The sequence below is a fragment of the Rosa rugosa genome, chromosome 1, assembly GCF_958449725.1.
Source record: "Rosa rugosa chromosome 1, drRosRugo1.1, whole genome shotgun sequence".
NCBI classification, from domain to species: Eukaryota; Viridiplantae; Streptophyta; class Magnoliopsida; order Rosales; family Rosaceae; genus Rosa; species Rosa rugosa.
This window is the reverse complement of record NC_084820.1, coordinates 7,285,294-7,300,422: the sequence shown is the minus strand read 5'-3', so window position 1 is coordinate 7,300,422 and position 15,129 is coordinate 7,285,294. Positions and strand designations below refer to the sequence as shown.

Genomic DNA, 15,129 nt, shown 5'->3' with positions numbered 1-15,129 from the left:
GTTTGCCTGCATGCAAATCAAGGTCCACTGACTTTTAATGCTAATAAGAAATTATGACAGTGAAAAACGAAAGGTACATTGTATTTCCATGCAGTTTCAGAAATAGAAAGAGAGGCTCTTGTTGTGTGTTATCTGAGTAAAAACTATGATACATATTCACAATTATATCACAGCTCGAAATTTACCATTTCCCCGATCTTGTACTTTTAACTTTATTACAATTGTGAATCCTATACATTGTTATATCGTGAATCCCCATTATATATATGACCCCCATGCCAATTTCCTCAAAACACATCGAAAAGTAGCTAGAGTGCTAGACAGCTGATCAAGATGGCGGTTTTCTTTATCTTTATATTTTTTCTCACTCTCCTCCTCCTATGCTGCTGTGCAAGACTTCTGTGTTGCAGACTACAGAGCTCCTTCTAGTCCTGCAGGCTACTCCTGCAAAAGGCCTGAAAATGTTGTGGTAGATGATTTCCTAGGCATTGCTGGTAACACCTCAAACATTGCAAGAGGTGCAATTACCCGAGCGTCCGATAATGAGGTTCCTGGTTTGAATGGCCTTGGCATTTCAATGGCTCGTATAGACTTGGCAGCCGGTGGGGTTGTCCCTTTGCATACACACCCCGGGAGCGAATGAAATCTTTCTTCTTGTGAAAGGAAAACTAGTTGCCGGGTTCATTTCTTCGGATCGGAACACGTACAGTGTATCTGAAAACTATCAAGAGTGGTGATATGTTTGTTATCCCTCAAGCGTTAATGCATTTATTTGTGAATATTGGAGGTGCTAAACCAGTCCTTGCATTTGCTAGCTACAGTAGTGCAACGCTACATATTCAGGGTGTGGACAATGCACTATTTGGAAGCAAATTTCGTACTCAATTGATAGCTAACACTACTTTCCTTGACATTTCTGAGATAAGGAAACTGAAGGCTGTCTTTGGTGGCACTAATTTAGGCATCGATCCACTACTAGAATTTTGTTCATAGACATCGGTTCTGGACCGATGTTAAACTAATTTTCGACCGATGTCTTAGTGGGTGTAGAGAAAAGTATAGACATCAGTATAAGCGCGTTTTCAACCGATGTCCCAGACAACAACCAACATCGATTCTAAAAAACAAATCGATGTATAATCGTTATAATCATCATATTTTTGTATGTTAGGTATGTCTAATTCTTCATATTTTCACATTTTATGCTTAATAAAGTATATGTCGAACAATACCTACGTGAACATTTGCATCGATTTCTATTCCAGAAGCGATGTCCAGTACACTTGTAGACATCAGTTCCCATGAGTATTGTTTGTTCGTGGCCATTTTTACATGTAGGTTGCCACATTATTTTCTTAGGAACGATGTCTGTATCTTTATTCTACATCGTTTTTTTATTCAGAAATGATGTTCACCTTTTGACCACACATCAGTTTGCTCCATGGTAGGTGATTTGTATGTTCATAATAGATTACGGTTTGGTGATTAGAAATCGATGTGCAGTAGTTTTGATTACATCGGTTTTGAGTTACAATTCGATATATTGATAATCATAGCACATCGATTTCATTTTTGATATTGATTTCTAATCTCTCAACTGACTTCGTTTTCCTTGGCATTACTGTTTTATTATACTTTAATATACTTCACTTTATTTTGACAAGCATGATGTGAAAAGTTTGCATTTAGCTATTGTTGGGAAAAAAATTGCATTTCTCATCATCCAAAATAAGGGGCTTTCCCATTAATTTTCTTTCCAAATTTCATGATTCAACATAATTCACAAAATAAACCCCTAAACTTACAAAAGCTAGCTTGGAAACATATGAGCAACAATGTACAAAAGCTCCACACCAAGCTTTGCTTCAAAGCCAAAACTAGCTAGCCTTACTCAAAAAACATCTTGGCAGTCACATTTCTACATCAAACTCTGTATATAATCAGCCACTTCAATGCGCACCTCGTCAATTTGATCAGGGGATGTGACACCATTGATAGGGTCAGAAAACTCTGCTACAAGTTCATCTGCAACCTGGAATACAGTTTAGTCACTTTCCTGTTATATGGAAGATGCTACAGTTTAGCAAAACCCTCATTAACCAAGTGGGAATGCAATGGTGTGGTGCATATACCAGCTCTGCCTGGACCACTGTGACAATAACCAAAGGAGAAACAGACAAAAACATTACAAATTTCCCTTCTAGATATCTATTCCAACTTTACATGATAACACAGAAGCAATGCAAATTTTCTCTTAAAAAGATAAGAACAAAGGTTTTTGAGATTTGTTCAAGACAAGCTAGAGAAACAATTGGAGAAGTGAAGCAGGTTGAAAGATTCAGAATAAAGCAAATCCAAGGTAGGGAGGTTCAAAATGAATAACATTAACATATATATGGTACAATGGTAGTACAGCAACGCATTTCAAATCCTCCATGACAGGACCTACATTGATTCAAGAAAATGGATGCTTTACATTAATGTGATTCCGACTACATTGATTTCATCATCCGCCACCTACTTATGACCAGATAGATGAGTAGGTTTTCTTTTGAACATATAATTGATGGAAGTTGAGCTAGTTAGGAAAGGAACCAAAGTAAAGAATGAATACTGCCTCAGCTTGATCAACAAATGGGCATCAAAATTAGAAACTGGATGATAGGAATCAGTTTACCTAACTAACTACATGAATTGAATGTATGAGACTCTTGATTACCTATAGTTTTTTGTTGTAATCCTTCAAAACATTCCATATAGCTTTAGCAAAACTCTGCATAATCTGATGGTTTCTCTCTCCATCTGCAGTGTCAACATTACACGGTTTTGAACCACTACTTAATTCCACCTTGTAGATTCTTTGTGCCGCTATAACAAAACAAGCAAGTATTAGACATTGCCAAAAGATAATTAGGAAATAAGGCTATGCAGTAAAAAGAAGAAAACAATAAGGTAAACCAATATATGAAAATAAAATTTTCTTTAACTTAAAAGAATATATTCATGCCCTGGAATTCATGTAAAGATTTCAACAGAAGCTTGGGAAATGCGTGCACGTATATACACATACCAAGGAGTTAAATAACCAAGTCAATAAGGAAATATCAACCCTGAAGAAATCATTTTAGGTCATCATCAGGAGCCATATGTATCCTTCAGAGTTACATTAATGCAGTCAAAATAATTTAATAAGGATCCAGAGTTTACTTGCAGGGAAAAAAAAAGGGAGTGAAATAACCTTACGTCAATCATTTAAAGAAGCATAATGGAACAAAAAAAGTCTAAAGCTGCCAGTTAAATTATGACACAGAGATGTAATTACATGATATAAATAAGTGAACAACTCAAAAACAAGACATACCACGCAAGACTCAGAACCGGTTAATTTCATTCTTTTGCGCTGCTCAGTTCTAGACAAAGACTGGATTTGCCTTTTGTTCGGAATATTTGAAGGGTCTTCAGCATTATTAAACCTGCACATATAGTATAAAAACTCTTAACAACTCATGTGAAAAATAAATTGAAGGACAACATTAAGGTGTTGTAAAGTTGTACTTGATTTCCATATAAGGTGAGGCCTGTCTTAGCAGGTGCGATGTATCACGATAATCTTCTTCTCCTGATTTTACTGTTAAAATCTGTAATAGTAACGAATCAATCACATGAATAATTTCAAAGAAACTTGATACACAATAAAATGCAAACTGATTTTCAATAGTACTCATCAGAGGTTTCTGAAAAAATTTAACGAGTTAAACAATTTGGAAGGGAAAAAAAAAATTACCAGTGACATCTCCTTCTTGCCTTCCAAATAGTCTCTCAAGTACTTGGTCAACTGTCCAAAGATCATTGCATCAGTAACAATAGTCCTAAGCAATTGTAACAGATATTATAGGGACTCGAAAGACCATGTCTAGCCCTATTTCAGATTTTCAGTATCAATTGGTATATTAATCATTTAAGCATATATGGCTACAACTAAAAGCACACAATGAGTTAGGTACACATGTCATCCATATCTAATCTGAATGTGTGTGTGGTGTCACCAAGGATGAAAGAGAAGAAAAGTTAGAGCCAATGAAGACTACATATAAGTAATATAGAACCAGTAAGGTCAACAATACTCAGGACGACTTCATTTGCTTTATTGTTATCCTCTCCATCAAACTTGTCGGCAACACCTCGAATGTTAATAATACACTGTGACCGACTAGTAGAATGGAAAGAAAATAAGAAATAAACCAATATAATGTGATAATATGTAGTACACCGTGTTTGGACACTGCTGCAGGATTGTAGGCTCCTCCATAATCTGTTTGGCGCCGATACCGAACCCCAATCGTCGTTGACCACACATCACCCACCACCACAAACACAAAGCTCGCATGCCCAATTCCATGAAGAAGATCAACACCCGAGCCTATATTCCCACCGTCTCCATCCCCAAACCCAGAGGGTCAACAACCCTACTGCCGGATCCGAATCCCCGACCGTCGCCACACACCCAGTCACCACCATCTTCCGCTCACCCAGTCTCCGTGCAGCCACCGTCATCAAATAAAAACCAAACAGATCGAAATCCCAACGCCCCAGTCTCCGATCTCCATCCCAATCACCTCCGACAGCAACCTGTCCGGTCACACTAGACGCACACCTGCGAGGCCAGAGGCCTGCTCCAATCTACACAGAAACCAAGCAAAAAGAGGTTGAGAACTGACCCAAGACGCGAACTCTCCGTCAGCAGAGAAGAGAAAGCATCCGAGTTGAATCGAAATTGCGCTCGGACAGAACGAAACTCGCACGAATGACCTCGCCATTGAATTGAAAGCATCTGAGTTGAATGACCTCGCACGAGAGAGGAAGAGGAACGACTGGAAAGAGCCAAATTGAAATACCCAAAAAGAATAAGCCCATAAGCCCTGGATCTAGATCAACACAGTGGCCACCAAGTGCTCAATTTGTTGAGTTAGATCGAGAACGGAGAGAAAGAGAAAAAGGATTGCGGTGGAGATCGAACAGAGTTTAAGGGAAAAGACCAAATTCCGGAGCTTGTTCATCATAGAGAGAGAGTGAGAGTCCGGGGAGGGGGGGGTACCACCCGAGTAGGGTTTGGAAGGAGTGAGAGTTAGTCATTACGGTTCGAAAGTTTCAGAGTGAAAAAAAATAGTGTTGGAGGAATGGAGGGAATGAAAATTTAGTCCCCCCGCGTTTCTAAAATTTTTAACTTAGTCCCTCCGCAAATTTTTCAAAATTTTTGAACGAGACTTTACACATCAGTTAATTTAATGACCGATGTTTATAATCACAATAAAAATCGATATTTCATAAACCGATGTTAGCATGTATTTTTTACATCGCGTGCAATTCCGACTGATTTAATAGTGGTGATGTCTAATGACATAATTCTAGTAGTGCGCGATCTCTTCACGATGTTAGTATTGATTATCAAATAAGAAGGTCACTAAGGATTGATTGTCTCTAGTTCCTTTCGTCATTGACCATGTCCCTTAATTTTCTTTTCCTTGTTGTTATGGAGAAGTTCTGTACTCTCAATGGTTGTAGAAGTTTGAAGTTCAATGACCCTATATATACAATTTGTATGGTCCAATTTCTTTATTAATGGATCTTCTAGCTATTTAGGACCACATGTAAGTTCTTTTTTTAAATTACTATTGCTGACGTTCGTCACTTAAGACCAGATTTTTTTTCCTTTTTCTTTTACTAAAAAGAAGGCTATTTTGGTGGCGGGGGGACACAACTCTTGCTTTGGGCCAGGAAGGCCGCATGCCCTGCTGGTGTGGGATATTGGGCTTGGATGCTGCTAGTGGGCCCGATCTGGGCTGGAGATGGGGTTTGGGCTCACGTTGTGGGCCCTACCCAAGCTGTTATTTATTTTAATGTTTTTACTGTTTTATATTGTTTAGTTGTTTTCCGCAGTTTGCGAGCAATAAGTCCCTGCATTCGTTGTGTAGGGCTAGTCGGGCTTTTTGCCTGTGTGTGCACTCAAAGTGCCTTGTCTGCTCTAGGTAGGTGGCGAGTTCCTTGCTTTGTCAAATGATCGCTACCTCCTAATGGCAGGGTGAGACTAAGTGTCGTTGGATTTATCCGGCGGCAACATAGTAGGAAAGCTGTGCGTATGGTAATTATGTTATGTTGTAATCAAGTTACATATCGAGTTATCTTTCCGTTATGTCACCGTTATGTTAAAGCAAATAGAGTCGCCAGTAGAGTGCTCTTTGCTAGTTGGTGTCTTGTTGAATACAGTTATTTGGTAGAGGCTCATGATAGTATTTCAGGATGCTCTCTAGATACTAATTGTAATCAGGGGTTTAGGCTCAATGTCCCCCCTTTGTATTCGACAGTTTCATTAATCAAGACTTGAGGGCAGCCGCACCAGCCCTTTATTCAAAAAAAAAAAAAAAGGAAAAAAAGTATTTTTAGTCACGAATTAATTAAGGTTCACTGATTATAGAATGCAATAACTTGCAGCAGTGATAAAAGGACGGGTGCATTTCTTGCTGTTCCTGGAGTTTCAAAAACAGAAAGAGGCTTTTTGTTGTGATTTTAGCTCACAGCAAATAATCATATTCACATGGATCACAGCTTGAAATTTACCGTTTCTCCCCATCTTATACATTAAGTTTTTAACTTTATTACCCATGTGAATCCTACACGGTTATATTCTGAATCCCCATTATATATATATGAGCCCCAATTTCCTCATCGATCAAAACATATTGAAACTAGCGAGCTGGACTAATTAAGATGACGATCTTCTTTTTCTTCTTCATATGTTCTCACATTCCCTCATCATCCTTTGCTGCTGTGCAAGACTTTTGTGTTGCAGACTACACAGCTCCTTCTGGACCTGCAGGCTACTCCTGCAAAAGGCCCGAAACTGTTACAGTGAATGATTTTGTATACTCGGGCCTAGGAGTTTCCGGTAACACGTCAAACCTTTTCAGAGTTGGAGATATCCCTGCATATGCTGATCAAGTCCCGGGTTTGAATGGCCTCGGCATTTCAATGGCTCGCGTAGACATAGCTCCCGGTGGTGTTGTCCCATTGCACATTCACCGCGGAGCTACAGAAGTGTTCCTTGTTGTACAAGGAACACTAGTTGCTGGGTTCATTTCCTCGGATCGGAACACAGTTTATATAACAACTATTAAGAGTGGTGATATTATGGTTTTCCCTCAAGGGTTATTGCACTTCCAAGTGAATATTGGAGCTACTCGAGTCGTTGGATTTGCTAGCTACAGTAGTCAAAGTCCAGGTCTGCAGATTCTGGACTATGCACTATTTCAAGGTAACTTTCCTACTCGATTGATAGCTCGCACTACTTTCCTTGACATTCTTGAGATAAGGAAGCTTAAGTTTATCTTTGGTGGTACTAATTAAGATATCTCTTCACGAGATTAGTACCTAATAATTAAGAAGGTCATTAACTACTAAAGATTGATCGTCTCTTTCCTTTCGTTATCCTTGTCCCTTTTCATTTCCGAGACAAGCTATAGTACTTGTGGGTATCTCATACACTCATTTACAACTATTTGAACAAAAAATTACAATTATTTGAACCAAAATGACAACATTGAGAACAAAAGTTACCATATTCATTTACACTATTTACATATAGTTAAACAAAAATTACAACATTGACAACGAATTTGTTCGAAAACTTGTAACAATGTCGTAAGAGGTGTAATTACTATTATTAGAACTAAGATTACACAAAATAGGACTCAACATTACCACTCTGACAACAAATTTGTTGTCACTTTTGTAAATGTGGGTATGAGATACCCACAAGTACACTAGAATTTCCCTTCATTTCCTTGTTGTGATTGATGGAGAAGGTCTGAACTCTCAATGGCCGTACAACTGTACAAGTTTTGGAGTTCAATGGCTCTATAACAAATTTGTATGGTCCAAATTTCTTTATGAATCGGTATGTTCTAGCTATTTATGCCCCAGTTGAGCGAGTGTATTTATAATTAATACTGCATGTAATGTACTTACATGATATGCTCTGTGTGTGTGTGTAAACTGGATAAGGATTCAAGAAGATCCCATTGAGGAAATCTACTGATCTCGTACTAACTTCTAAATATTGTATACATACGGTAGAACAATCATGTAATTGTTGTTGCCCTTGGGCACACCCTAATTTTGTTCGAGGCCCCCCTCTTAGGTCTTAATTAACAGTCTCAGACTCTCAGTGAGACCTAAAGAAGTTCATGTTCCACGAAACGATAGTGATTTTTCCTTTCAGATCATTGTTCCATCCAATCAAGGCATCAAAAAATGTAACCGACTTAAATTACGAAGTGTATACATAGTCGACTTGATTGATCATGATCAGTTAGAGGTCACGATTGTGGATGTATGTTATTGGTATCCTTTTGCAACTGTATCCTATAAACTTGGTTTTCTCTGCATTTAGCGAAAATTATATTCGATATTCATAGACTCTTGTATTCATTCAAAATGTTCTCTCTGTTTAAGGAAATAGGATGCAAGAGTGATTGTAGAGAGAGTTTGTGTGTCTATTCATTGATACTAGGAGCCCTATATATAGAGATTAATAGGAGCCTATATATAGGGATTATAAGTACATAATCTTAGAGTATAAGGATTCCTATTCTAACTAGAACTAGGAATCTAGAACATTCTCCTATTACAACTATAGAAAGTAATCCTAGTTTGACAAGGCACACTAAAGTCAAATATTCTTCAGCACTCCCCCTTGTGCTACTCAAACTTGGTGTCACTGATGACATCATGACGCTTCAAATGTTGCCTTGTTAAAAACCTTACTCGAGTAATAAAAACCCTGTGGGACAAAAACAACCTTGAGGAGGCCGGAGAAAAAGAGTACAACAATTTACTCTTTGAGATCGAACATGTAGACATCATACCTCCCCTGATGTCGACATCTCCCCCTGATTGCTACAATCATGGAAGTTCGGATATTTTCCTCATTCCGATACTCTTCACATGCTTCTCGAAGGTGAATTTAGGTAACGACTAAGTAAATAAGTCCGTTATTTGATTCACTTCAATCTTTAGAAGTGTTTGTTGTTGCTGATTATAAAAAAAATGTAGGTGATATATGTTTGGTGTTGTCGCCATTGATGAAATCTTGCTTCATGTATTCAATGCAAGCTGCATTATCCTCATAAATGCATGTAGATTCATCTGTGGTAGACTTCAAACCACAAGTTCTTCGAATGTGTGCAACTATTGACCTTAACCATATGCATTCACGAACTGCCTCATGAAGAGCAATAATCTTTGCATAATTCGAAGAAGTAGCGATAAAGGTCTGTTTTGAAGACCTCCAAGATATCGCGGCGCTTCCCATGATAAAGACATAACCAGTTTGGGAACGACCTTTGTGAGGGTCAGAGAGGTACCCTGCATCAGCAAAACCCATCAAAACATCACCCTTGTTTTGATGTAAGGGAGGAGGTCGCCGACCACCCTTAGTGGCGACGGCGGCGGTGTGGACGACGGCCTTCGGACCAATGGAGTATGATTCAAGTCTTTCGTCCTTTCTTTCTCTCTGTAGGGTAGAATAAGCTCATATCTATTGTACCCTTTAAGTATCGAAAGATTGTCCTTACACCAGTCTAACGGCGTCTCATTGGCGCAATGCTACATCTAGCCAACAAGTTCACAACAAATGAGGTGTCTGGTCTTGCATTGTGCTAAGTACAATAATGCGCTTATTACACTTTGATAGGGCACTTCTGCCTCTAACACGTCTTCGTCATCATCCCTGGGACGAAACAGATCCCTCTTAGGGTCAAGACTACGGACGACCATGGGAGTGCTTACAGGTTTATACTTTATCAAAATGCCTAAGCATCCATTGACACGGGGTACAAGTTCTAAATCTAGATAAAACTGTGTTCTCCCAAGGTTCTTCATCTCAAACTCGGATTTCATGTGTTCAGCAGTTTCCCTTAACTCATTAAAGGTTCCAATTATGTTCATCAACATAAACCGCGACAACTACAAATCTGGAACTTGTCCTGAAAACGAGCGGGCATAGTTCATCATATCCCTTCCCAATCAAGTAGTCACTTTAGTGAGCGTTGCATCCTCATTGCAAACGCGCTCCGTGGTCTAGAGCCATTTGATTTGGTAAATGAAGTTCATTAAGGACCTTCATGTATATTTTCATATCTAGATCCCAATAAAGATACGTAATAACCACATTCGTAAGCTGCATGTTTAGTTATTCAGAAACTACCAAACTGAAAATGTGGTAGACTGCAATGATATCCATTACGGGAGAATATGTCTCCGCGATCATAGTTGATTCCAGGGCGTTGTGAGAAGCCTTGCGCCATGAGGTGAGTCTATAATCTCTTTTTCTCATCATGCTTTCTAACAAAGACCTATTAATGTCAACAGGTTTTATGTTAGGAGGTGTCGACATCTCAGGCTTGAAATCCTTCATATTCGTTAGTGAATCCAATTCAACCTGGATCACATCTTTCCATTTAGACCAATTTTCTCTACGTTGGCATTCTTCAACAGAGCAAGGTTCGATGTCATTGGTCTCAATAATCCTACATCCTCATGTACACTAGTGTAATTTGTAGAGATCACTATATTCTTAGGAATTGGTTCTAACATTGAGGCATCCCCCAACGATGTCTTTTGGAAATAACCACAATCCAGAATATTCTCATGACACAAATTTTGAGTATCAATGATCAATCGATCAAATCGTACCAAACTCGCTCTCTTCCTAGGGCGAGATCCAATCGAACCTATGGGTCTCCTACGCTCTCTAGCAGAACCCACAACCTGTGACGCCATTATGCCACCTTGAGGCGTCACCATGCCACCATCCATAGTGGCGGCGCCGTGCCCAGCTCCTCTGGGTGGCGCCATGTCCTCTTGATCGGACATCAATCTTTGCAGGCATGTTTGCAGCAGGTATATGTGAGCTCGTCACTTTTAGGGGATCGAGATGAGACATAATGGGGACAGGCCACGATAATTTTTTTCGTTCCTGCTGAACGTTGACATTCTAATCTCCCCCTAACGACAAGAAGATTGTCTCATCAAAGTGACAATCCGCAAATATCGCGGTAAAGAGATCGCCTGTCAAGGGTTCTACATAGCAGATTTATAATTGGAGATTCATATCTAACACACATATATATATATATATATATATATATATATATATATATATATATATATATATATATATATATATATATATATGCATTCGTTGCTTATGACCATTTGAATGCGCTTGTGGCAGTGCGATTGGCACATAAACCGCGCACTCCAATATGCGTAAGTACAAGATATCAAACTTGCACCCAATCACTAGCTGTAACGCAAGGAAAGGTTGAGTAGAGGTGAGTCGTAAACGAATTAGCATAGCTGCATGTGATATTACATAACCCCAAGCGAAAATATTGGTGCGCATTACTAATGTCTGGGTTACCATCGTAATCGTTTAATGGTGGCTTTCCGCAAGACCATTTGGGAGTACATGAGAATATGATGCCCGACATCCAGTTGCGGATTCTTTAAGGGGCTGGTGTGGGCCATGGCCCTTCCAATGTTTTTAAATTTTCGTAACAAACCATATATATGATAGATGAAGTCAACAGATTGATACATATGTGTCCCCCCAATATATTAAACAATCAATATTTAAACTTCTTATCAACATATTCATACATATGTGGCCCCCTAATTTATTAAACCATCAATATTTAAACTTCATTTATCTGTTATGTTTTTTATTTAAATAAGATTTTCAACTTTCTAGGCTTCTAGCCTTCTAGTCTCTTGCTATTCCCACGGCGGAGACTTTTGAATGTCCAAAAAAAAAAATTGTTATTGTAGTTTTTTTTTTTTGCCCCTCCAAGGTTTAACTTCTAGTTCCGCCACTGCCAACATCAATCCCCAATGATATGCAATAGTTATTGAAAGTCTTCGATGTAAAGTTGTAAACTCTCCAGCATTATCAAGTCGAATTGACTGAATATGATGATCCGGGTAGTGGCCCGTAGCCATATGATCTGGGCCAAGAGTTTATCTTAAACAACATTACAAATGGACAATAGCGCGACATGTGACCAAAGTGTCTACGCGTCAACCAACACCATAAAACATCTAAACGGTCCGCAAGTAGGTTGAATCGGTCCACAGAATCTCCTTAGATTCTTAAGAACACATGTGTCTTTTGCATATGATGGTCTCGATCCTAGTTTAGCTAAAAAGCAGGCTTTGAAAAATGAAAGATGGGTCTTAGAAACAACCAATGAGGATTTTAATTGAGCCACAAAGTCACAATTGACTTGAGAAGTGGAGAGAGGAGACAAATCACCATGTATGGAGTCAATGCCATCTCTATGCCGTAGGGGGATGACGGCGCTGGCGTTAGCTGGTTGGTGGTAGACGGTGGCGGCGCTGTGAGGCGTGGCGGTGGTCCGTTTCTCTCCTTGAATCGATCTCTGATTCGTACTTCTCTTCGTTCTGAAGAAAGGATGTCTATGTGAAGTCTTTAATTTACTAATCATCATCTCATAACCTGGGTGTCTTAAACGGTCATGCCAAAGCCTATACGTGTCAGAATCCCAAAGGTTATCTCTTATGACGTTGTTGGATTCAGTTACTCGAATAGTGGTTACATATAACCCACTAGAGTGACACATAAGCTTCTCTAATACTCGTTTTTGTCCGTAGTCATTAGAGGTCATGCAAAGGAACTTATGCCCATTTTCATTATGTGTTTCCACATGAAAACCGTTGGCTCTAATATCTATAAAATAATATAGTTCGAATTAAGATATGTCCAAGACATGAAATAAAGAGTCGACACTTTATTAATAATAGCCAACGATTATATCAAAGTTTCTCATCAAAATCTAATCCAAAATAATGATAATCAAAACTAGACAAGTAGTCGTTACTCAATCCTTTCATTAACTCCAATGTAGTAGCGACCAGGTAAGGTAAGGCGAGATTTTGGTGGAGCTTATGCTGCACTTGTAAAACCGTTCTCTCATATCAAACCTTTCCTAGACATCGCATTAATTTGGATGGGCCTAGTTGAGAAAGAGTCATAACTATTGTCATTTATTGATTTAAGGCAAAATGCCATTTCATAAATTCTTGGAAATAGAAGACTATTTAATCAAAATCTGCAGCATTAACATTGTTGTTTCCCTTGTCAGATTTGAAGTCTGTAATAGTGAGATTGACATCATTGTCATCTCTATCTTCTCCTTCAGCTGTGAGATAAGCCTCATGCTCTCTCATATCTTTATACACCTTGTATTGTGCAGCTTATTTTTCACTCACATTACAACACTTAAACCAATGCTCAATAGATCCACATCTATAGCATACCCTTAATTGAGATGCATCTTGTGCATTTGGGCGTCCCTTAGGGACGCTGGTGGCAGCACCACCACAATCGGTGGTGCCGGCTTTGCCTCTCCCACGCTAGCCAACATTTCCATGTGTCCGCGCATCAATCTGGCGGTTTCCTTCCTTTATAGGGCGGTTGTATGGACCCACACGTCCATTTTTCTGTCCCTTAACTTTAGAGTTCCGCTCCTTGCGCCCTCCTTTAGGTGCGCTATTATAATTCGCCTTGTGAACGCTCTTAGTTCCAACGAGCCTTGAATTATAGTTTTTCACGAGTATATTGTCATGTTTCTCAGCAACTGACATAGCAGTGATAAGCTGATGAAACCTCGTGATCCGTCTAGCATTATACTATATTGCTTTTAAACCAATAGTGCTGAGACATGGAAGGTTGAGAGGGTTTTCTCAATTAATTCCAGTTTTGTGAGCTCTACTCCACAGAATCTCATTAGTAGTGAGGTGATTCTTGACGTTATTTACCCATCGGTGATAACCAATGTCATTCGAATCTAGTTTAATGAAGTTGAGTTTTTGCAGGTTTGCATTCAACATTCAAAAACGAAGGAGAATAAATTAGTTTTGGAGTAAAAACTTCCACTACAACTAATATAAGATTTCTGAGCCTCTTTGCTACCAATAAATCGATTTCCAAGAAGTTTGGATTGGACTGAAACAATGATGTTTGAATTGTCAATTTTTTATGCTTACGAACTTTCTTAGTTCGTAGCGTACGAACTCTCTTAGTTCGTAGTGTACGAACGCTCTTAGTTCGTAGTTTGGCGTGAACTCCCCACAACCCCGCTTTTGTGAATCGAATCCACGTTACAAGAAAATTGAGATGAAGAAGAAGGGATTTTGGAAGTCCCCAAGGAAAAATAAAATAAAATTTAAATTTCAAAAGAGGGAACTTTAATTGTAAAACTTACTTGTGAAGCTTGAAAGTCTTGATACACGCGTGTGTTGATGTAAGCATGTAGGATTGCAGACGTGTTATCGATCCTAGGACGAGATTGAAAGAGCTGTTTCAATCCTGGTTGGTTGGCCGAGATGCTTGCCTTGGCGGGATAGGCGCTGGTGCAGACGCTAGCGAGGCTAGCTGACAGGGCGCAAGAGCACGCTGGGCTGCAAGGGCAGCGAGGCTAACGGTGGAGGATTTTTCTTGGTTTTGGCTTTTGGTTTCAGGGTTAAATCTCGTGCTGATAACGTGTTTAAGGAAAAGAGAATTGGTGTGTCTATTCATTGATAATAGAAGCCCTACATATAGGGATTATAAGTACATAATCTTGGAGTACAAGACTAGAACTAGGAGTCTAGAACATTTTCTCCTATTACAACTATAGAAAGTAATTCTAGTTTGACAAGGCACACTAAAGTCAAATATTCTTCAACACTCTCTACATAATTTAAAATATGACTAAATACTGTTCAGTCCTTGAACTTTTACTCAAAAAACACTTCAATCATTGGCCTTCTAACTGCACACATTTAGTCCTTGACTCCTTGTACTCTCGGATTTTGGACCAATAGGTCCATTCCGTTATTCTCCATCCAAAGCCTCCGTTAAGTAGTTGACGTGGCAATCTCTTGGCTCTGGTTCGCGCTGCCAAGAGGAGTCGAACGACACCTGTCCAACGTCGAGAGGTAGCCGGAAGGTGGAGAGAAGGCTGGGTCACCGTCGCTGCAACATGGCGGGTCGGTGCTTACTCAGTTTTT

At 39.2% G+C, this 15,129-nt stretch overlaps 1 protein-coding gene, 1 long non-coding RNA gene and 1 pseudogene across 3 annotated transcripts; 2 read left to right on the top strand and 1 right to left on the bottom strand.

The window, feature by feature from the left end:
• The first annotated feature begins 53 nt into the window (after positions 1–53).
• On the top strand, positions 54–993 carry LOC133735850 (auxin-binding protein ABP19a-like; annotated as a pseudogene).
• A 737-nt stretch (positions 994–1,730) lies between these two features.
• On the bottom strand, positions 1,731–5,254 carry LOC133727110 (uncharacterized). Of its 2 annotated transcripts, none has more exons than XR_009855007.1 (5): positions 3,785–5,254; positions 3,556–3,638; positions 3,362–3,473; positions 2,720–2,868; positions 1,731–2,149 (listed from the first exon to the last, which is right to left on the bottom strand). It is a non-coding gene; the product is annotated as an uncharacterized LOC133727110 (long non-coding RNA). The 2 variants fall into 2 exon arrangements; XR_009855008.1 differs by having other exon boundaries at positions 1,731–2,032.
• Positions 5,255–6,592: 1,338 nt separating this feature from the next.
• On the top strand, positions 6,593–7,401 carry LOC133735752 (auxin-binding protein ABP19a-like). Its single transcript, XM_062163217.1, has 2 exons — positions 6,593–6,616; positions 6,748–7,401. Exons 1-2 carry the CDS (start codon positions 6,593–6,595, stop codon positions 7,399–7,401), a joined length of 678 nt encoding a protein of 225 aa, XP_062019201.1.
• Positions 7,402–15,129: the final 7,728 nt, after the last annotated feature.